At 31.1% G+C, this 23682-nt stretch overlaps 2 protein-coding genes across 4 annotated transcripts; one reads left to right on the top strand and one right to left on the bottom strand.

Moving 5' to 3' along the window:
- Positions 1-70: 70 nt before the first annotated feature.
- On the top strand, positions 71-4836 carry LOC132929876 (glucose-6-phosphate isomerase). Its single transcript, XM_060995509.1, has 10 exons — positions 71-443; positions 1614-1707; positions 2054-2245; positions 2306-2386; positions 3035-3250; positions 3327-3566; positions 3642-3968; positions 4027-4231; positions 4344-4410; positions 4487-4836. The coding sequence occupies exons 1-10, from the start codon at positions 313-315 to the stop codon at positions 4608-4610; spliced, it is 1677 nt and encodes a 558-aa protein (XP_060851492.1). The 5' UTR covers positions 71-312; the 3' UTR covers positions 4611-4836.
- A 309-nt stretch (positions 4837-5145) lies between these two features.
- Positions 5146-9798, bottom strand: LOC132929875 (malonate--CoA ligase ACSF3, mitochondrial). Of its 3 annotated transcripts, none has more exons than XM_060995507.1 (10): positions 9332-9798; positions 9031-9265; positions 8819-8940; positions 8151-8359; positions 7774-8082; positions 7312-7468; positions 7028-7228; positions 6752-6897; positions 5721-5954; positions 5146-5654 (listed from the first exon to the last, which is right to left on the bottom strand). In XM_060995507.1, exons 3-10 carry the CDS (start codon positions 8935-8937, stop codon positions 5263-5265), a joined length of 1767 nt encoding a protein of 588 aa, XP_060851490.1. In that variant the 5' UTR covers positions 8938-8940; positions 9031-9265; positions 9332-9798; the 3' UTR covers positions 5146-5262. The 3 variants fall into 3 exon arrangements, with proteins under 3 accessions (XP_060851490.1, XP_060851489.1, XP_060851491.1); XM_060995506.1 differs by having other exon boundaries at positions 9043-9265; positions 9332-9797; XM_060995508.1 differs by lacking the exons at positions 8819-8940; positions 9031-9265; positions 9332-9798 and adding an exon at positions 8462-8553.
- Between the last annotated feature and the right edge of the window lie 13884 nt (positions 9799-23682).

Here is a 23682-nt window from a genome sequence, read left to right as displayed (position 1 = left end):
ATTACTTTATTTCGGTGTACTGTACTCATAGATAATATAATGTGTATGTACCATCGCCGGAACGCTGAAAAGTGATTAGTGAATACAAGAAAATCGAGTTCTCCTTCACGACCATTAGATAATAATAATAATAATAATTTCAACCACAAATCACGACACATCGTATACAAAACTGTTAGCGTTCGATCCGCTCCGTTCACTTTACACAAAGCTGTGCGAGAGGAACGTTTGAAGTTCCATCAATAACAACGCTGAGTACTGTCTACACTCTCACCTACGTCAACCACCGCCTAACAAAACTTCCTTTGGAAAATGTCCGGAAAAGTGCTACTCACCGACGATGTGGCATACAAGGCCCTCGCTGAACACTACGCGTCCGCGGGATCGTCGCTGAATATAAAAAATCTGTTCACCTGTGACAGTGACCGTTTCGACAAGTTCAGGTGAGATGCGATTATAGTATATTATTTATGAATTATAATTCGTCCTGTCTGATTTGGCACCATGCTGCATCTAACCTTTTGACAGTTATATTAAATATTAATTACCAGGGGCTTAGCAGATTTATGTGAGACTGTACTTCAAGTACTTCCGCCACGTCTCCTAAGAATTTAAATGACTGGAGTATTTTTTGATAAATATTAAAATAGAATTAAATCTATTTCTGAAATAATATTATTATGTACTTATTAACGGATATAACTTAAACAAAATCTATTTGGGTGCTAAGATCTTTGTTAACACCCTTCTAAATGTCCTATTGATGAACTGTTCGCAAAACCAGTATTTTAAATTTGAATTTTCCAAGTCTTAACTGTTGTGTATAAATAACAACAGTTTGTGAAGTTATTCATGAGTATCTTCTTTATCTTTCTCATAATTCTTATCTACGTATAAATAATCTAGGGAATATCCGTAATGCGATTGTTTGGTTTCTTAATTGAATATTTTTGTATTTAAAATTATAAGCTAATTATACTAAATTATTATATTGAATTAATAATTAACATCATACTTAAAAACAGGTATTATTACTTGTTTAATATCTTATGTAGGTATTAGGTGGTTTAAGGTTTATAGACTAATTTGATTCTAAATTAAATTTATAATAATTTTAACTTTCTTATTTATACCTATCATTTGTTACTACTAAGTATTTGTTTTACATGTCAAAATGCAGCCATAGATGTATAATAATTTTAAGAATTGACCCTCAAATAAAACTAAATTTAAGTCATTACTAAACCTATATAATATGTATCATGAAAAGTGAATTGTTCGTATCAAGGATTATGTAATGAAAGGAACAATATGGTCTATGGGTTGTGGTCAATGGTCATTTTTTTCAAGGTTATTTTTTTTTTGATCGTGAAAAATTATGTTTTCCTGGATCTTGTAACCTTGTGTTCTTATATCAATTTGACACATAAACATATTTTAATAATTCAATAAATTATGTAATATATATATAGTTATTTAAATAAAAATAAAAACAATTTTTAAAAGGGGTACATTTGTTTTAAACAATTATATTTAATTTTAATAATCTAATAGATATTTATAAAATTGAATGAATATCTTATACTTAATTATTTTTTTTTTCTATATTTTAGCTTACGATTAACTACACCAAATGATGGTGATGTATTACTTGATTATTCAAAAAACCGTGTGAATGAGAAAACTTTAGAACTATTGTTTAATTTGGTAAGAAAATATGTTTTATTTATTATTATTATTTACTGACCTTAAAAAAGATATGAATGCCCTTGAAATTATTTTGTGAAAGCTTATTTGCTTATTAAAATATATAACAGACATTTAAACTTATACAATGTATTATTGTTAGAATTATATACAAATGATTTAATAAACTTAGCTTTGTAGAAAAAAGTCATACAGAGTATTCTGTTATGTGTGTTTAAATATTACTTAGTACAAAATTATTACTAAAATAAGAAAAATTTCAAAGAGTGATAAGTTAAATAAATTTATAAGTAAATAAAAGTATTATTAAAAGTTATATAATAATTTTTAATTTCAATTGATTTAGGCAAAAGCTCGTAAAGTTGAAGAGGCTAGATCTGCTATGTTTGGTGGAGAGCGAATTAATGTAACAGAAAAACGACCTGTATTGCATACAGCCTTACGTAATAGATCTAATAAGCCAATAGTAGTAGATGGTCAAGACGTAATGCCAGAAGTTAACAATGTTCTGAAGCACATGAAAGAATTCACTGAACAAGTAATACTTGTACCATAATTATCTTGAAAATTTTAAAATTTTAAAACATTTTTTGTGAAGGTAATATCAAAGAAATGGATAGGATTCACAGGAAAACCTATTGAAGATGTAGTCAACATTGGTATTGGGGGATCAGATTTAGTAAGTGTTTTTATAAAATGTTAAACTTCTACAACTTAAGCTATATGGTTAACTTTAATTCTTTTTACAAAAGAATAGATTTCTCTTTTTGCACCCGATTGTGTATACAAAAAGTTGATAATTTAAACTAATTAGATATTAGATCTGAGGTGTATTCAGATTAAGTATATTTTGTTTTGTGTTTATTGTGTCATTATTATATTTTTATTTTAATAGTCATAATATTTTGTTTTTGTTTAATTATTATAATTATTAATTATTAGCTATTATTTAATAATTCACCTAAAGACTAACAATAATAAAGTGATCAAAATGTTTTTATCTTGTATCACGTGATTTGAGCTTAAACTTTTTCAAGGTTACAAACTAGTTATTTGACTATTCAGTATTCATATAATTGACTCCATGTTAAAATATTTTTTTATTCAAACTTAAACAAATTTCTGATATTATCTTATCTTTGTAATGATAATTGGTTATTAGAGCCAATTTATAGTATTGTTTCACCTTTAAATGTTTGCAATGTCAATTAATTAATATATTTTTAGATGGTATCTATTAATTAAATAGATGATGTAAAATGTATTAATTTATCAAGGATTATACTCAGTTAACATAATTTAAATTTGTATCTAATGATTTTTCTAGGGTCCATTAATGGTTACAGAAGCATTAAAACCTTATGCTATAGGCCCCCGTGTTCATTTTGTGTCTAATATTGATGGAACACATTTAAAAGAAGTATTGAAGAAGGTTAATCCTGAAACAGTGTTGTTTATAATTGCTAGTAAAACATTTACTACTCAAGAAACTATAACAAATGCAACATCTGCTAAGAAATGGTTTTTGGAAACTGCTAAAGATGTAAAATAATACATACACATTTTTATTACTTACTAGTTATAGTTATAAGCAAATTTTAATCTTCGATTTGGTATAGGAATGCAGTGTAGCTAAACATTTTGTTGCACTCTCTACCAACAAACAGAAAGTGACAGAGTTTGGAATCGATGAATGCAACATGTTTGGTTTTTGGGACTGGGTTGGAGGACGTTACTCACTGTGGTCAGCTATTGGTCTTTCAATATGCTTATCTATTGGTTTTGAAAATTTTGAATCTTTATTAAGTGGTGCGCATTTCATGGATCAACATTTTTTGAACACTCCATTGGAGAAAAATGTTAGTTTTTTTATATATATATCACTTACATCATTAAACATCGTTTTCATTAATCTATGATTTTTTTTATTCCAGGCACCTGTTATTTTGGCTTTATTAGGAATCTGGTATCACAACTTCCATGGTGCTGAAACACACGCACTTCTTCCTTATGATCAGTATTTGCATAGATTTGCTGCATACTTCCAACAAGGTGACATGGAATCTAATGGAAAATCAGTCACTTTAAATGGTACTCCAATTTCATCATATTCTACGGGGCCCATTGTCTGGGGTGAACCTGGTACAAATGGTCAGCATGCATTTTACCAACTAATTCATCAAGGTACTCGTCTCATACCTGCTGACTTCATTGCTCCTGCTGTCACCCATAGTTGTATAAGTGGAGGAATACACCACCAGGTAGCTTCAATTGAAGTTCAATTGAAAACCAAAATTTTTCTTAATTATTTATTTACAGATTTTGATGGCTAATTTTTTGGCTCAAACTGAAGCACTGATGAAAGGTAAGACTCCAGATGAAGCACGTAAAGAGCTTGAAGGATCAAATTTAGATTGTGTCGAACTTGAAAAGCTTGTTGCACACAAAACATTTTCTGGAAATCGTCCAACCAACTCGATCGTATTTAAGCAGATTACTCCATTTACCTTGGGATTATTGATCGGTAAATACAATTTTATTTTATATTTAAAGTATATAGATATTTTAACAGGTCATTAATTAATAAATAAAATGATTAAATTATCAATCTTTTTAATAATATGTTCTATTTATAGCTTTGTATGAACAAAAAATATTTGTCCAAGGTATTATTTGGGATATCAACTCATTTGACCAATGGGGGTAAGTTATTATATTTTTTTTTTTTTATTGCACCATAAAATATTTTGGGTAATTCATTAATGGTGTATCGTTTTAGTGTTGAACTGGGCAAACAGTTAGCTAAAAAGATTGAACCTGAACTTCAAACACCAAACATTATTACAAGTCACGACTCATCTACCAATGGTCTCATCAACTTTATCAAATCCCATTGGTCATAGACCATATAGGATTAATCCAGTCTACTATTGTTATTATTTATTAAATTGTTTATTTAGAAGGCTGTAGTATTTATGTGGAAACAAATTATACTTTTATCATTTGTTTAATTATTGTGTAATAAATTATTAGAATGTGATATTAAATCACTTAACATCAATATATTACTTTATTTTATTGCTTTATTAGCTATTATAGTTCAAATATATAAAGCTTATTGTTTTCAGATTTTTCGTCAATTCTTTAGTTTACTATTAGCTTAGGCAAATAAAATTAAAAATATCTTACCATTTTGTATTACAAAATCAACAATGCATTAGAACTTGTTTGAGGTGTACTGTTTAATTAACTAACATTTTATCTAGAACATGACCATTTTATAGTCGATTTATTAAAGAAAAAAACTTCAACTTTAAAACAGTTCCTTAAACTTAATTCAGCCAATTTCAAAATATAGTATGTAACTAATTGCAACTTGGATAAAATAATTGAGATTAGAGATGTAGTTCATCAATATTATTACAAATAAGTAACACATTATCACCAACTTATAAATAATATATTATATAATATTATTAATTTATCAAACATTAAAAACAAACAAATAATCTAATAATAATGTTATTATAACAGTCTTGATAAAAAATAGTTCAGTTAAGATTCTAAATACTTTGAAAAAGAATTTTTCAGCAACGATTTTTTATCCACCTTACCCAACGCATTCCTGGGCACTTCATCAACAATGTTAATTACAGTCGGTATACTATATGGTGGTAATACAGTTTCAGCCCAACTTTTTAAATCCTTTTTTAATTTTTTATGGTCAACATTAATTGCGTGTTCATCAATTGCAATCAAGGCACCTATTCGCTGTCCCCATGTACTATCAGGTAATCCAACCACAGCAATATCTTTAATAATTTTATTTTGTAACATAATAGTTTCAACAAACAAAGCACTAACTTTATAACCTCCGGTTTTTATTATATCTATTGATGTTCGGCCTAATATTTGAAAACTATCGTCAACATATCTCACTGAATCACCTGAAAAAACAAAACAATTAATTACTAGGATAAACAACATGTTTACACAATTATACATAGACTTACCAGTTTTAAACCATCCATCTTCGGTAAATTCTTTTTTTGTTGATTCAGGTTTGCGCCAATATTCCTTAAACACATTCTTCCCTTTTATTTGCAAATTCCCACTATAACCTTCTTCGTTGATATCATGCTTGACTGAATTAATAATTTTTATATTTTTGTTGTTCCCTTCAAGTAAAATGATGTCATCTTTGACAATCCGGACATTTACATCAGGTAAAGGTTGTCCAACAAAACCTAGGATAAGTAACACAGTCCAAAACATATTTTTTTTTAGAAGCATCCTTATTATATCCATCATAATACAGTAGGGTCTCAGTAATCCAAACGAGATTTGGGAAAGGGTCGTACGGATTACATATGACTGGTTACATGGGGCGATTTTCGTGTACTTTTTTTGACAAAAATGACTATTTTAAATGACTTTAAAATATGAAACACGACTAATAATCACTGATTATTATTTTATTGGTCTACATAAGTACAATAATGGAATGGTGGCGATGTACACTCGAAGCTATTCTGATTAATGAGACCCTACTACATTAATATATTATAGTTCAGTATGTGTATACAGGGTTGGAGTAGGCTACTGGGACACCGGGATATGAAAATGAGCCTATGTGGGCTGCAGTAGGCTATTTGGCACCGGTAATAAGCAGTGCAGAGGCCTGTTAAAAAATTATTTCCTGGGCTGTTTGTTTAAGCTAGTCCAACCTAGTGTGTATAATTACAGCCCAAATTGTATCAATTTAATATAAGGCATCTAATAGTAATTACTAATTATATTCTATATATATATGTATATATTTAAAATTATAAATGTAAGAATAGTCAAAAAGTCAGATGAGTAATACTTATTATAGGTCTATCTTTATTCACCTTTTTTTTCCTATTATGGGGAGAGTACTAAATGTAATTAACATGTCTTTGTGTGAATGTTAAAAATCTTAGTAAAGTATTAAATCAAATATTATCACCCATATTATGCTAAGAATATAGAATATTATTTTATAATTTATGATAATATTAACCTGGTTTTCTTTCGCCATTTAAAGGATTAGAAAGAGCCATTCCAATTTCACTCATACCATATCGTTCTAGTAATTTATGACCAGTAATCTGTTCCCAACGACTGAACAGTGTACTGGGTAATGGCGCAGAGCCACTTACCATCAATCTAAAAGATAATTTTATATTTTTATTGTTTTTTCAATCTGTACATTTAACTAAGATTAGTATTATTGATTACTATATAATGGTCTAAGTTTAAAAATAAATATAGTATTGATTACAGAATATAAACTTGCCTAATTTTTTGAGAACAAACAGCTTTGACATATTCTACCATTCTATCATTTTTCTCAAACATTTTCTCATAATTTTCGATAAGTTTTACATACATAGTCGGCACACCCATAAACATGTTTACTCTGTATCCATAGTATTGTTCTATAGCTAAAAGCCATGTCCAGACATCAGCAGCGTTAAACTTTGGTAACATGACACATCTAAAAAACATTCACATAAAACAAAAATTCTTATATATTAATATAATAAAGCACTTTATGTACATTTCATAATTCAGTAATACCTTGCGCCTGTGTGTAATGGACACATAAGTGCATTCACAATACCATGGATATGATTTAAAGGCAGAGCATGGAGAATAACGTCTTTATTACTCCAACTCCAAGCAGTTTTCAAACAATTGATCTGCGCATTTAAATTATTATGAGTCAACAGAACACCTAAAATAATACAAATATACAATATATTACCTATGCTAAAAAAATGTACATGTAATACATGACACAAAGAGTATTTTAGTAATATTATATATTAATATAAACAATTTATATGATTAAAAATAACTGGTTTAAGATTGCTATTATTTTTTATAGTATAATTAATATAAGTATAAAAAAATTGATTGTTTAATTTATAAATTGTTTGATCTTAATTCTTATTAATTAAATATTTCAGTATATAAAAACTCAATTTATGAGAGAACCAATGGTATAGAAACCATATAAATAATATAAAATTTAGTTACCTTTAGGGGAACCGGTTGATCCAGATGTGTAAATTATCATAGCATTTGAATCAAAGAACTGCTCATCAGTTATATTATTATCAATAGTTAACATTTCTACTTTATTATTTTCTTCAAATGATATTTTACCAAGTGGTTTAAAATCCAAAGTAATATGATCTTCAAGTAAAAGATACTTTTGATTAAATTTTTCGGCTAAAGGACGTACAATATTCTCAAACTGAGCAGTTGTTAAAATCACTTTAGCATCACTATCATTTATGAAATATTCTAACATGGCAGCTGGGTGAAGTGGACTTAAAGGTACAACTATAAATAAAATTCAAATTCAAATAACATTAAAACCAAATTAAAAATGAGTTAAATAATATTATTACTGATTTGTCCACTCATCCATGAAGCCCATTGAGCAACTACATAAGATGCATCATTTGGACACAAAATTGCAACACGTTCTTGGATTTCTCCATGCAAAGATTTTTCTATTATTTTTGACAATGTGACACTGCTGTTGAATATTGAAGAATAAGTATGCTCTCCAAACTTGTCTACAACCGCAATGTTGTTCGGCCATTGTGATGCCAACCTGTACAGTACAATTAATCATGATTATACAAAGAAAACTGTAAAATAACCCACAATACTAGACGTTTTAGCGGAAAAAATATTAAATAAAAATATAAATAACCTAAATATTGGACGATTCATGTTGGAAATAGTGGAAATTGAGAATAATTTATGAAATGTTCAAGAATGACATAACACTTATTTTTTTTCTTTAATATTAATTGATCTATAGATAAGGTCTTTTTTTCAAATGAATTATTCATTAACCATTACACTATTATGCTAACTAATCATTTAATATTTTATTGAATGTATTAGAGTACCTACTGTATGTTTAATATGCAACATGATAATATATCCAACATTTTTGTTTTATTGTCAAACTATATAATTTTCTCAGTTATAATATTGTAAGCACAGAGTATATTAAATAGATTTAACCTATTCTGTGCATTATGTGTAATAATATCATATCTACCTATATACAGGTGCTAGAGAATTTTCATTCTTGGGTATGTTCTTGAAAGCTTCAGAAGAAAGCTGTCGAATACAACAACTGTAAAAAGGTCTGTACAGTAATTTTCTGCACAACACCATTTTCTAAATATGTCAAATTTTGAATTAAATTAGTATAGGTATAATATAATAATATAAAAACAATAATTAAATGTTTTTTTTTATGATTATTACTTATTAATTTACCAATTGGATGTCGGTTACTGGTTATAGTTTATAATGTTAATATCTACTTAGGCGCAGTATAGGAAAGTGAGCAGCACACTGAGATAAATTTGCCGAGATAATAAAATATCAAGTTTGGTGTACTAGAATTGCGTGCTTTGTAAAATACTGAAGATCAACTGTCCAACTCCAGCAGTCCAATGATTTAAATTTTAAATAAAAAATTAAAAGCAGTAACCATAGTCTGGAATTGCAGTGTAGTGATTACTGATTACTGGTTAAACAGTGATAAATGATAATAGGTACTCACCACTGTGACGGAAACAGTAAGTTTGGCCCTTACCACGATTTAAGATAGTTAGAATTCCTAGTCAGACATCAATATGACAGCATTCATGTTGAATTGTTGAATTGTGGTTGAATGATGCTAACACAGTAACACTAAAAAATGAAAAACGATACACATTATTGTATAGAAGGTTACGGTTACCTAACACAAAAACATTTTAGGTAAGATTTATAATTATTTTATATTCATGGTATATCGAGGTTAAATAGATATAACTATTTTAACTAGCCAAACGTTACAGCCTTATAAGACATATTACATGTCAAATTAAACACCTATAGTATAATATTTACTAAATATTTGTATATATATTTTAGTGTTAGTCTGTAATTATAATATTATAGAAAAACGTATCATTTTTTGATCTTTAACATTTAGAACTGACAGCAAAGGGGGAACCTATGTTAACCTTGTTACTGTCTTGTTGACATCGGATCGTTTATATTTTATTGTATTTTGGATCAAATAACAACCGGAATTGTTTATATGTCCGGCCACTACTTAGAGGTAACACAGATCTGTTCTGTGCTTTGATGAAAACTAATATAGTAGGTTTATACCTAATATGGCAGACTGAGACTGGTTATTCTAGATTCCAGAATTAGAAATACGCATCGCATTAAAAATAACATTTTGGCCTAAAGCCTGATTTGGCTTGCGACTATAAGTTACTTCGCTAAATGGATTGGTTCTGCAATTCGTATTCTTTAAGTTGTATAAATTAGTAAAGTCGTATTGACCAAAGCCAACAAAGTTGAAGTCTCTCCTGATAAGGTGTATTTTAAGTTAAAAGTTTCTATGGTAATTATGGTATAGAAAGAAAGTCCGACGGTGCCTCATGCATACTACATCGTTTAAATACGCGTCGCGAGTACGCTTCCATCTTAAAAATTCGAATGTTCAGTTTTTAAGGTGAAAAACAACAAAAAATTAACAGGTGCCGGGGCCGGCCATAATGTAAATTAAAAATCTCGATTATTTCGTGTTTTCTTGCGCGATAACTGTTTCGCCAACCCGTCTTACGATTCATGTAAAGTTTCAGAGTTGAAATACAAATCCTTCACCGCGTAAACTTGCATAAGAGTATTTTTCAAAAAAGTGGTTTTTACAGTACTTAGGTACTTGAATAGGTAGTCAATATTTGGATTTTTTCGATTTTTTTGATATAGAAAGAAAGTCCGACGGTGCCTCATGCACGCTACAACGTTTTTATACACGTCGCGAGTATGCTTCCATCTTAAAAATTCGAATATTTAGTTTTTTAGGTGAAAACGACAAAAAACTAACAGGTGCCGTGACCGGCCGTAATGTAAATTAAAAATGTCGATTATTTCGTTGAGTGTTAACACAATAGCTCCTAATATTAGGGAGGAGAGAGTATAGTCGTACTAGTCTGAGACCAAAGTCATACTAGAGTAATAGACTATTTGAATTTGTACACTGGTAGACTAATAGACTACTATTTATTATTATTATTATATTATTTTATATTGTTATTTGTAATTTACCTACCTATATCAAAGATGGACAATTTCAAAGATAATCACGTACATTTTTCATATGGCCCGTATTACATTTTCAAATTATGTACTTACTTTTAGTGTTTATTCGTATTTTCTCTCTTACTAACGTTTTAAAAACAAACTACTACCCAACTACCCTCCAATGGGTGGCTTCTTATCTCCAGTCACTCAATCCATGTTACCTTCAACATATATGCTTATAGTAAAATAATAATTTCAGATTGTGTATTAAATTTATCGCAAGTACGCATTCTATCTTAAAAATACGTATAATTAGTTTTTTAGTTTTTTTAATTAGGTTGTGTGTTTGTGGCGGTGGTATCGGGGGGGGGGGGGGCAGTAACATATACACATCTAGTTTATACTTCATCCAAACACCAATTAAATTTGAAATAATGTATTGTTTACTTTTAATTATTATTCTATTATAGGTTGTCAAATAAAATGTAAATAACAAGATATGTTTATATTAAACAATACAAATCGTGTACATAGTGTATCATAGGTAATAAAGATTACGGCGTGGTAATGCCGATCAGCACGCGTGCAATTATTGTTTATTTATAATCCACTATTTGTAATTATGTCATAATAATATGTTACCGAATTCATGTAATCGGCAGAAAAAAGTCTGCCTAATTCACGAAATCGACAATCAAAATTGGCCGATTTCATGAATTTGGTAGCCAAATTGCCAATTTCACGTATTCGGCGACAACGTTGCTGATTTTAGGAAATCGGCAATTTTTCTGCCGATTTCATGAAATTGGTAATTTTATAAATTCGGCGTAACATATAGACAATAATAAGTATATTACTATAAATAATAATAATAATATTGTATGTGCTCACTACAGAGGTGCTGCTAAATTATCTATATAAAACGCCGCGGTATCATATTAACTATTTTGTATAATATTGTAATCAGTTATACCTTATACGTAAATATTATGGTGATTGATATAGCAACGGCCGGCATCTGAAGTGTAACAGATTACCATCTTGGCAGCGTTGAATTACACATGAATTACACAAAGATATACGATTTCGCTGTTGGCGAACCGACGACATACGTAAAATTGTGGTTCTCAGGTGTAACCTTCGCGACGAGGATCGGGAGTACGAAAATGAGGAAGCACTACGGAGTTTGGCGACAAATCACCAGAGTATACGTTCTCCGGCACCCCGTCGTGTGACGAGTTCACGGGTGTCGCACGCTCGTATATAGACGCGTTAGACCCGCTGTACATGGTGGACAGCCGAACGATACCCGCCTTTTTACAATCGAGCAGCCCGACGACGATGATGGCCAGCGGTATCGGAGTGGACAGCGATGCTGTCTCGATGACACCAATACAGCAGTTATGGCAATCGTTACTCATTTACGACAATTAATCGTTACGGAACCATACGACCGACTGATTGATGGAGACGAAACGTCGCATTGCGCGTACAAAGGTAACGACAAGCGGTAGAGAAGTTGGCGTGCGGCGATGGAACAACCGGCCAAAATTCCGGACAACAATGATAAAAATATTAAAAACATACTGAAGCGTTTAACACCGAGTAGGTTACCGCGAAGTGGTGGAAAACTCGGACGCACGTCAATATAAAAACGGCCCGGTGGTGTACGACATTTAAGCGTCGCAACGCGAGCGGAAGCTGACGAACGGCCGAACGCAATCGGGGACGCATAAAAATAATACGGCGACCGATAAAGAAGCCGATCCAAATCGCAAAAGATATTTTGAGATCGTAAAAAAATACAATGTCAGTGTAGTAGGACGTATGAGACATCTCACCAAGATATATTGTAAAAGTAAAAACAAATAGAAATAAATCAAATATCGTGTGATATGAGATTACGGAAATTCGCGACCAATGGTCAGCAGGTTTTTGAGTGTTGCAGTGACAATGTCTAGTTAACAACTAAGTTTTCGCGGTGAAGGATTTATTTTTCAACTCTGAAACTTTACACGAATCGTAAGACGGGTTGGCGAAACAGTTATCGCGCAAGAAAACACGAAATATTCGAGATTTTTAATTTACATTACGGCCGGCCACGGCACCTGTTAGTTTTTTACTGTTTTTCACCTAAAATACTAAACATTCGAGTTTTTATGATTAAAGCGTACTCGCGAAGGGTTTAAAAACGTTGTAGCGTGCATGAGGCACGTCGGACTTTCTTTTTATATCAAAAAAATCGGGAAAATCTTAATATTGATCACCTAAGTACTGTAAAAACCACTTTTTTGAAAAATACTTTTCCCACTTGATTCCGGGAAAGAAACACTTTTCCCGGGCAATCTTGCACAATTCCAATATTAATGTTTTAACATATATCGTAACAAGTAAAAAGTCCGATTTTCAAGGGCAAAGTTGGAATATGTTAACATTGTCCTGGTATTGTAGGCAGTGCTTAATTCGATTTGAGCACTGTATAGGTTAAATATTGAATATATTAGAAAATATGATGTAAAAATCTTAAATAATCATAAAAAAATCTTAAATAGACGCTATATAGAATATTTTCATTAAAGTTTAATTAAAACTATTATGACTATTGTATTCTACAATTATCATGTACTATAACATACGCAATTGCCGTTGTCTAGTCTAGAGACACGCTCCTCTAATTGGACAGGGATGACAGGCGATGACAGCGACGGGCTCGAGCGTTTAGTGTCGCATCGTCTACTGACTAGTGACGACTATGTCGATCGAGAACAGACGGCGGTGATTACGCGGATGGATGACATATATACAATGTGAGCTTCAACGGAAACTGTCGCAAATATTCACGAACAAACTCATCTCGAGCTCAACGAGTTTCTAGCACTGTGACAACTGCAGCCACGAGCAATTCCGAGAAAGCATCTTCACTGTTCTCATCGTAACGGCTGCGTCGGGTTCCGTCGTCTTCCACACTCAATGGGTAAAGATCTATCCGCTTCTCCGTAGTCGACCAGTCGGCTTCAGAGCGGAAACCAAATACATTCGCGCCGGAAATACGAGACCATCCGGAATACAGCCGGCGATTGGAACTGCAGCGACTACATTTACACTGTTCTACGCGCCGCTGTCCATTACGGATATATATTATTGACTATTGGCTCGGTGACATGTCTCGTCGATGTATACCGATTACTGTCTGGATTCTGTTCCTCCCACGACAGCGTATGTTTACATCCACCGTGGCACCGTATATAACTGAATTATAGGTTACATCGTGGTTGAAATCAGTGACGGTTCGGACAGTTTTTCTACACCGAGTTTGGTACCAGGTGCTTATAAGACATGTGATAAATGATGCGTGTACGTGTCTTAACATTTTACATTTATTATTCGTACATATTTAATTAAAAACAAAATACAAATAAAATAATAATAATAATATAATAACATTATATTTAATTTGTTTTAATTTTATCTATAAATATGAATAAAACAGATTTGTTTGAGGGGCAACCGGTGTGACGAGCTGTGGTGAGTCGATGGCGTAATAATTTATGTCACCAATATTATCCGCTCACAGCCGATCGATTGTGGCTAGTGGTTACTGCTCGTCTTGGTACAGTACTGGCACTAGCTGTGCGGTGATAGTGGACTGTAATTCATATAGTTTTTATGAGACACGGAATGGAAAGAGAATATGGAGTATAGAAAATATTTTAAACAGTATATAAAAATAAAAAAAATGTATCGCTAGCATGACAGGTAAACAATTCCGACAGTAAAAAAAAACACAAAGAGGGACTTTTGGACAATTTATTGAATAATTTATGTAAATAAATTTTATAAGTAGTAAATAGTTTTGAATTTCAAAACTAGACATATATTTTTGTGGCCTTGAATTGTCTTCCTAATAATTATCAATATGGTTTGGGACTTCTAGGAGTTTGCATGTTTTTAAATAATCATTAAAAACATAACTAAGTAATATAGAAATTTGTTTCATAGCAATGCGAGTTTATATTTAAAATGTATAGTTGCATATTTTGCACATTTGACCATTTTCCATTTTTAAGGGCATATTTGACAATTATTTATATGAATGGGTAAGTTTTTAATTTGTGAAAACATTTAATGGTTCAATATAATGCCCAAGGTAATAAATTATACTATATTAAAAATATACAAATGTATTCAATTTGTTTTTTTTTTAAAAATTTTATAATTTTTGTTTTACACATTAAGAAAACAAATCTGAAAAAAGAAAATAAGTATCTCAACGTATTATATCAACGTTTCAAGTATACTTTATTGTTTACTATTTGTTTTGGAGTATAAGTGTATTGTTAAAAGCAAATGAACGACAGTGGCGCAAAACATGTTTCGAATATTCACGCCCAGATATGATTTTGAACATTTGTTTTTATGTGAATTATATTTATTATGTAAATTCATTTACATACCTATAAATATGGCTTCGTTTTCATTTTAAGTCGAAATATAGCAATCTACTCCTCAGCTGTGATGGTGTGTATTTTGACGGAAACGTTAAGCCCATTAAGGTGTAAGATACGTAGGTATTTATTTAGTACTACTTTATTTAGTAGCATACCCGTCTCGGTTCTGCCCAAGCGTGAGTGTGAACAATCACAGGTAGAAGTAGGTTGTAAATAAATCTAGAATACGCAGAAATTATTCGAAAAAAAAGTTATTAATGTACTAGCTGTATCCTAAAAAAAAAAGTTCACCTTATTAAAAAAAATTAAATTTACAAAATTTCTGTATACACCATATTTTTGTTTTTATCCGCTGTATAAATTAGAATATATTTTCTAGAAAACTTATATAACTTATTAAGTAAATAACTAATTCCATACTAACATTTTAGTATAAGCGAAACATTATGTACCAAAGAACTTGTCTCTTCGAGTGGTTTTTGCTAATTAAAAAGACATGCTAGTATAATACATAAAAATATTATAGTACCTAATATAGATCTATGATAATAAAATTATTGAAATAACATGGTACGGAAAGTATTTTACTTCTCGGAACAATTGAATAATTGATATGAATTATCTACTTGCCGATAAAACACACACAAAAGAAAAAGGTCATGTTACAGGTAGCTGGAAACCCGCGGGCCGCCATATATGTATTCTAGGGCTCGGAAGTTGTTGTATTTACGTTTTTTGTTTTTGGACTATTTGATTAGTGAGATAAAAATCTTTTCCCAGGCTCTAAGAAAAAAATATCAAACATTTATAGTCCATATTTTTGCATATTTACTATCAATATTTTCTGTGTATAATCAATATATTATTTCTAATCAACTATAACCGAACACGTTTAAAAGAAGAAAAAGTATTTTTCAATATTTCAAATAGAGTGAAATTTTTAATTTTGAAATATTTAAATTGAAAAATTTCAAGTAAAATATTTCAAATTTAAAACCCTATATATAGGCATACAATTTACACGTTTATTTTAATTAGTAATAACTAATTATTTCTTAACTTTATCGGACTAAATTTATGCCTAAAACCTTCTCTGTGACGTTATCATTTTATATATTAGTATAGATAGAACAGTGGCGTAATGACAGTGTTGGGAGTATATCCTTTCCATTTCCATAAGTAAAACGCATGTATAATGATTTATATTATATATGTATAAATGATGGTATCAACCCCTCCTCCCAAAAATGATTCTACATACGCCGCTGGTATAGAAACCAAGTTTAAGTTTTTCTTTTTTTCCAAATTTAAAATTTTACTTTTTAGTTGGATACATATACTGTCATACTGTTTATATTTATCAAAAATTTATTTATTTATTATTATTAGAGTATAAATATTACAGGAACACTTTTTCAAGTGACTTGTGTTTAATTTGTGATCAGCAAGTAACATACGAATGCAAATCATATAAGTATAAATGTAATAATGACATTTAAACTGACTTCACGGTATCGCTTTGGTCGCCTTGATATATTAAATATATTTGATTTATCTTGGTGATGGTGGTCGTGGATCTGCATCCATATATTCATTGTTGTACGTCTCTCAAAAATGCAACATTTTCTCGCTCTCTTTTCACCGTCGGTAACATTTTTCTACACTGCAGTCGATTTTTCATCATACTTAAATTATATTCTAACTACTTATGTGAGATTTGATAATAGATTTTAAATAATTTTCATAACTCCACTTCGATACAGCCAATAAGTGTGCATGACGGATTGGTATTGATTTAATTCGTTGTATGATTAATATTATTATAGTTTTGTTAGTTATGATTGGATTTTGTGTCCCAAATAGATACAATAGATACATATATATAAATAAATATGACAAAGAATTTTTATTTGAAAATTACTCTTATTAGTTATTATATTTATATATGAATGTTATTTATTAGTTTGTTACCATATTGGTGTACACTTGTTCGGAAACAGTTCAACACGTTTCCAAATTGTGGTTATTTTTACTTGGGTTATGTTATAACGGATTTATCGAGTGTATAATTAGAATACTATATTATGATATACCATTAAAATCATAGACTTATAAAATAGTCTATAGTTAACTTGGACCATTATTTTGGTCACGTGCAAAATATTTTAAATGCATTCCTGCTGGGTCTATGAAAAATGAACTTGTGATGTATATACACGTATACTTTTTATGCTTATTTTTTTATTTTGGGATCAATAAATTGTAATTTTTATTAAAATATTATATTATCTTGTCATAGGAGAATCCAAAAATATAACATTATATTATTATAATGTATAATATTACAGCGCCACAGTGCATTGACATATTGTTTAACACCGATGAGATTTTGTTCAAATCATACAGCCTCTGGTCACATCGATATATATGTATATATATACATATATACATATATATTACTCCTTGGCTGAAAATTGCCACGAGCACGCTTAATTATACGTGCGTTTTGACCTTAACGTACGGCACGGCGAACAGCTGATGAATATAGTTTTTGACGACGGTGAATGCACGTGTAAATTACTGTGGACAGGACTCTGTAGTCTGCAAACAGCCACCGCACAGGCCCAAATACTGTGTAACCATCGTCCTGTTGGCTGTCTGTATCCGGTCGCCGTCGATCTCGCGCACTTGCACCGGCTCCACCGTATGCGGAAACAGCAGCTGAGTCGACACTGCTGACATTTTTATTCCAAGCAACTCAACCCGTACCGTCTTTGCCATCAATGCGTCGTCGCTAATGTAGTCATCACTATTAGGTCCGAGTCGTGTCCATGTGTTTATCAATAGCCGCTGTATGGTCCGTCACTATGCGATAGCGATAGCCACTGTGTAATCCAAACGGCTTCAAGTGTACATCGCTACCGTTCTTTTAATGTACTTATGTGTGACCAATAAAATAATAATCAAAACGATTATTACTACTGCATATCACACATGTGCCTCGTTACATTCCAAACGTCAATAACGATTGTTAACCGCGTGTCATATTTTATGATAATCGTTAGTTTATCATATTGATTTAATTTTTGTTGTATATTTGCAGATTTCTCTATCGGCGGTGACAGATGTATTGTGTACGCGAATTGTTGAAATGCATCGCAAAGTCATAAAACTATTTCGGGTCTGTGTTCTAAAGAATAGGAACCGTTGTTAATTTAAAATTTTTAAAGTTAAAAAGAGTCATGGAAAACCTTTGAAAGTTATAATTAAGAACAGTAATCGAAGAAAAATAAATATTATTTATGAAAATAAAAACTAAAAATGTTTGAAAAATATTTTTTGAACGAAATAAAAAAAAATAATAAAGTAGTTAATTAGTTACTTATATATATTAAAAGAATATTAATAACAAACATTCCTACACATCCATATATTTATTTTAAGTACAATAAATATATTTTAATAAAATGTTGGTGACTAATAAATATTTAATTGTTATTGATTTTTCATTTTTAAATATTTTATCAATGTTTAACACGCATGTTACGATTTTTTGTATGTCGAACTTGTCGTTCAAATCGTACGATAGATTTTATACAAGTTCAAACTACATCTCGTCGTACTACACATTGTACAACAATACAATACCATACACGTTACGATAATCGATTGTGAGATCGTATCAAACTATCAAAAAAAGTTGTAGAATATGTCGTATGATTAATTGTATCGTGTATGGGTCGCTTAAAACTCAATACAATTTTATTCATAATTATTTTTTAACTTATAAGATATATTCATGAATCATGAATCATGATACAATACGAATAATACCGATAATTATTATTAATTACATATTTACGTTTATACTGTTTTTGTTATTAATTACTATGCACAATCTACCTAGTGTAGTCTACACCAGTGGCTGTTTGAGTTGTTAAAATTCAAGGAGCAAATTGCAAATTTCAAAATTACCCATTCACCCACTTTTACAATTAATGATAATTAATCTTCAAAAAGACATTTTTATTCATTATACATTTTGAAATGTGTACACATTTTTTTATTTATACGCACTACGTGTGAACTACAACTGAATGATAAATCTAGGAATACGGATGTCAGCAGCTTTGAACCCACGAAAACGTTCAACGACGCAGCCACGCAGGGCATATAGACTTAAACGACTTGGTGCCATATAGAGTATCAGAACAACGGTATGAGGCATTGGTCAGCAACAATCATCACAATCAAACTGTTAGTGTGTAATTGGCCAGTGACGGCATCCAGTTGATTTGTATATAAGCATTACACAATTATAAATAGTTACAAAAAAAAATAAATTGGTATTATCAATGGTATTATTCATTCATCTTTTTTTGCAAATAAAAGTTTACCTATGTTAGTATGTTACTAATAAGTAATAATATAAACAACATAATATATTATAATAAGTTTCATATAGTTCATTTTTTACTTTTAAATTTAAATACAGGTTATAATCAACATATTTATTTTAAAAATTAATATTATTATTATTATAAAATTTAAATATCATTATATTATATTTAAATTTTTATACTATCAATTTTCTTCAATATTCATTCAATAACTATTTTTTCGTTGTAGTTAATACGGTTCAACGCAATGGGAAAATTGTCATGGTGCATAATTTAAACAAATGAGATAATTGGGGTCTATAATGACTCGCAACTCTATGAGATACTGAGAAACAACATCTTTTTTTTAAATATAATAAATATTAAGAATATCTGTTTTCAAGTATAATTATTTAAGTTAAAAAAAAATTATAGTTGGATTTCCAATAAATTATTGGAGCCTGAGAATTAAAATTTGATCTAATGTAGGTACTACATACATCAAATTTTGATAACTAAATTGGCGAGTTATTAATATTTAAAATTGTTTGAATGTAGAAACTATAGGTTTTCAATTTTATTTAAAACAATTGTAGAATTGTTGTCACGAGGACAGTGACAAGCTGAATTAAATATTATAATAATATTGATAAATTAATTTTATTAATATATAATAAAAAATAACAAAAAACACCACTCGATAACAATTTGTACATAACTAAAAATGTATAATATTGTATAATATAATCAGCGTATATACGTATCAGTATAGAACGTATATATGATAACTGATATAGCAATGGCCGGCATCGCAGGTGTAAAAGATTACCATCTTGGCAGCGTTAACAAAAACAATGTTGAATTACACAAAGATACAATGTCGTGCTGTCGACGAACTGACGACATATACGTAAAATTGTGGTACTCAGGTGAAACCTTCACATATGGCGACTGCGGCGATGCAGGACCGGGAGTACGAAAATGAGGAAGCACTACGGAGTTTGGCGACAAATCACCAGAGTATACGTTCTCCGGCACCCCGTCGTGTGACGAGATCACGGGTGTCGCACGCTCGTATATAGACGCGTTAGACACCTGTGTATGGCGGACAGCCGAACGATACCAGCCTTTTACAATCGAGCGGCCCGGCGACGATGATGGCCAGCGGTATCGGAGTGGACAGCGATGCTGTCTCGATAACACCAATACAGCAGTTATGGCAATCGTTACTCATTTACGACAATTAATCGTTACGGAACCATACGACCGACTGATTGATGGAGACGAAACGTCGCATTGCGCGTTCAAAGGTAACGACAAGCGGTAGAGAAGTAGGCGTGCGGCCAACAACCGGCCAAAAATCCGGACAACAATGATAAAAATATTAAAAACGTACTGAACCGTTTAACGCCGAGTAGGTTACCGCGAAGTGATGGAAAACTCGGACGCACGTCAATATAAAAACGGCCCGGTTGTGTACGAAATTTAAGCGTCGCAACGCGAGCGGAGGCTGACGAACGGCCGAACGCAATCGGGGACGCATAAAAATAATACGGCGACCGATAAAGAAGCCGATCCAAATCGCAAAAGATTTTTGAGATCGTAAAAAAATACAATGTCAGTGTAGTAGGACGTATGAGACATCTCACCAAGATATATTGTAAAAGTAAAAACAAATAGAAATAAATCAAATATCGTGTGATATGGGATTACGGAAACTCGCGACCAATGGTCAGCAGGTTTTTGAGTGTTGTAGTGACGATGTCTAGCTAATATTACGGCCGGCCACGGCACTGTTAGTATTTTGCCGTTTTTCACCTAAAAAACTAAATATTCGAGTTTTTAAGATGGAAGCGTACTCGCGAAGGGTTTAAAAACGTTGTAGCGTGCATGAGGCACCGTCGGACTTTCTTTCTATATCAAAAAAATCGGGAAAATCCTTATATTAACCACCTAAGTACTGTAAAAACCACTTTTTTGAAAAATACTTTGCCAACTTGATTCCGGGAAAGGTACACTTTTCCCGGGCAATCTTGCACAATTCCAATATTAATGTTGTAACATATATTGTAACAAGTAAGAAGTCCGATTTTCAAGGGCAAAATTGGAATATGTTAACATTGTCCTGGTATTGTATGCAGTGCCTAATTCGATTTGAGCACTGTATAGGTTAAATATTGAATATATTAGAAAATATGATGTAAAAATCTTAAATAATCATAAAAAAATCTTAAATAGACGCTATATAGAATATTTTCATGAAAGTTTAATTAAAACTTTTATGATTATTGTATTCTACAATTATCGTGTACTATAACATACCACATACGCAATTGCCGTTGTTTAGTCTAGATACACGCTCCTCGTATTGGACAGGGACAACAGGTGGTGACGGCGACGGGCTCGAGCGTTTACTGTCGCATCGTCTACTGACTAGTGACGACTATATCGATCGAGAACAGACGGCGGTGATTACGTGGATGGATGTCATATATACAATATGAGCTTCAACGGAAACTGTCGCAAATATTCACGAACAAACTCATCTCGAGCTCAACGAGTTCTAGCACTGCGACAACTGCTGCCACGACCAATGCCGAGGAAGCATCTTCACTGTTCTCATCGTAACGGCTGCGTCGGGTTCCGTCGTCTCCACACTCAACGGGTAAAGATCTATCTGCTTCTCCGTAGTAGACCAGCCGGCTTCAGATTAGAAACCAAATACATTCACGCCAGAAATACTAGATCATCCGGAATACAGCCGGTGATTAGAACTGCAGCGACTACATTTACACTGTTCTACGCGCCGCTGTCCAGTACGGATATATATATTATTGACTATTGGCTCGGTGACAGGTCTCGTCGATGTATACCAATTTTTATTTTTATGGTTTTGTTCACTAATATACATCAGTTTTTATTTTTTTAAGTAATATTCATCAAAACACAGATCCAGAATCGTTTTATATACCTACCTCAATGTTACATAATAGTTGAACATGCACTGTAGAAAAATAATTGCGAGTCCATGGTATGGTAAGAACTAAGAATGTTTATTTTACTTTTATATAAGTTTTGGTTGGGTCGGATTGACTCGACGAGTATACTCGTAAACTCGATGAGCCGCTACAGTTTTGGGGGATTTCAAGTCACGAGGAGCCGCTGACCGAAAATAAATTAAGTGTTAAAATTTGAAGAATTGGAAACTATAAATGTTGGACTTGTACAGACCATAGTGCATGGTTGTATAAGTTGTTGATATTAAAATTTGGAAACTTGGTGAACCGATTTAATCCAATCCGGTTTGAGTTCAAAAATTTTGAAAAAAAAATATTCTTTGACTTGTTATAAAAAGACTCCAAGTAGTTATTATACATATTAGTTCTTATTTTACAAAGACTCTAACAAAAGCGTGTCAAGTTTAATATTGCTAGAAATATTGTATGTATCTATTACTTTACTTAAAACATTGAATTTACCTACATATATTTTTATTTACTAATTATTGTGTAATTTATTAATGATTTTATCTTTATTTCATGTAAATTTGAAACTTCATATTTTACTAATTTACTGACGCATTGGTTACGTAGGTATTTGTGTCTTATAATAAAATACAAATGTTTGCATGTAAATATGTGATTGTACACATTTGGATTTTATTAACCATAGGCTACAATTCCTCTAAAATCATTATGTTCTTAATCTTTTACGCTAACCAGTTTTCAACAAAAGTGATTTTTTATTTCCTTAAAATTCAAAAACGAATTGCCGTAAAATTTAAAATGTTTACTAAGTATTTATATTATCATTTTTTCTATAAATGGTATAATTTTCAAATAATTGTAATTCATTTTGAGCTCTTTAAAGACAATTATATTTGCGTGCTTTATTAGTGTTTTTTACAGCAAAAATTGATAAATGGGTCAAAATCCATGAAAATTGAATTAATACTTTCTTAATAAGTTGTTAATTTTTTTTAAGTCGCGTTTCTGCAGTCA

This window comes from Rhopalosiphum padi, chromosome 4 (assembly GCF_020882245.1).
Source record: "Rhopalosiphum padi isolate XX-2018 chromosome 4, ASM2088224v1, whole genome shotgun sequence".
Lineage (NCBI taxonomy): Eukaryota > Metazoa > Arthropoda > Insecta > Hemiptera > Aphididae > Rhopalosiphum > Rhopalosiphum padi.
The sequence above is the reverse complement of the archived record's forward strand: the minus strand, read 5'-3'. Positions and strand labels throughout refer to the sequence as shown.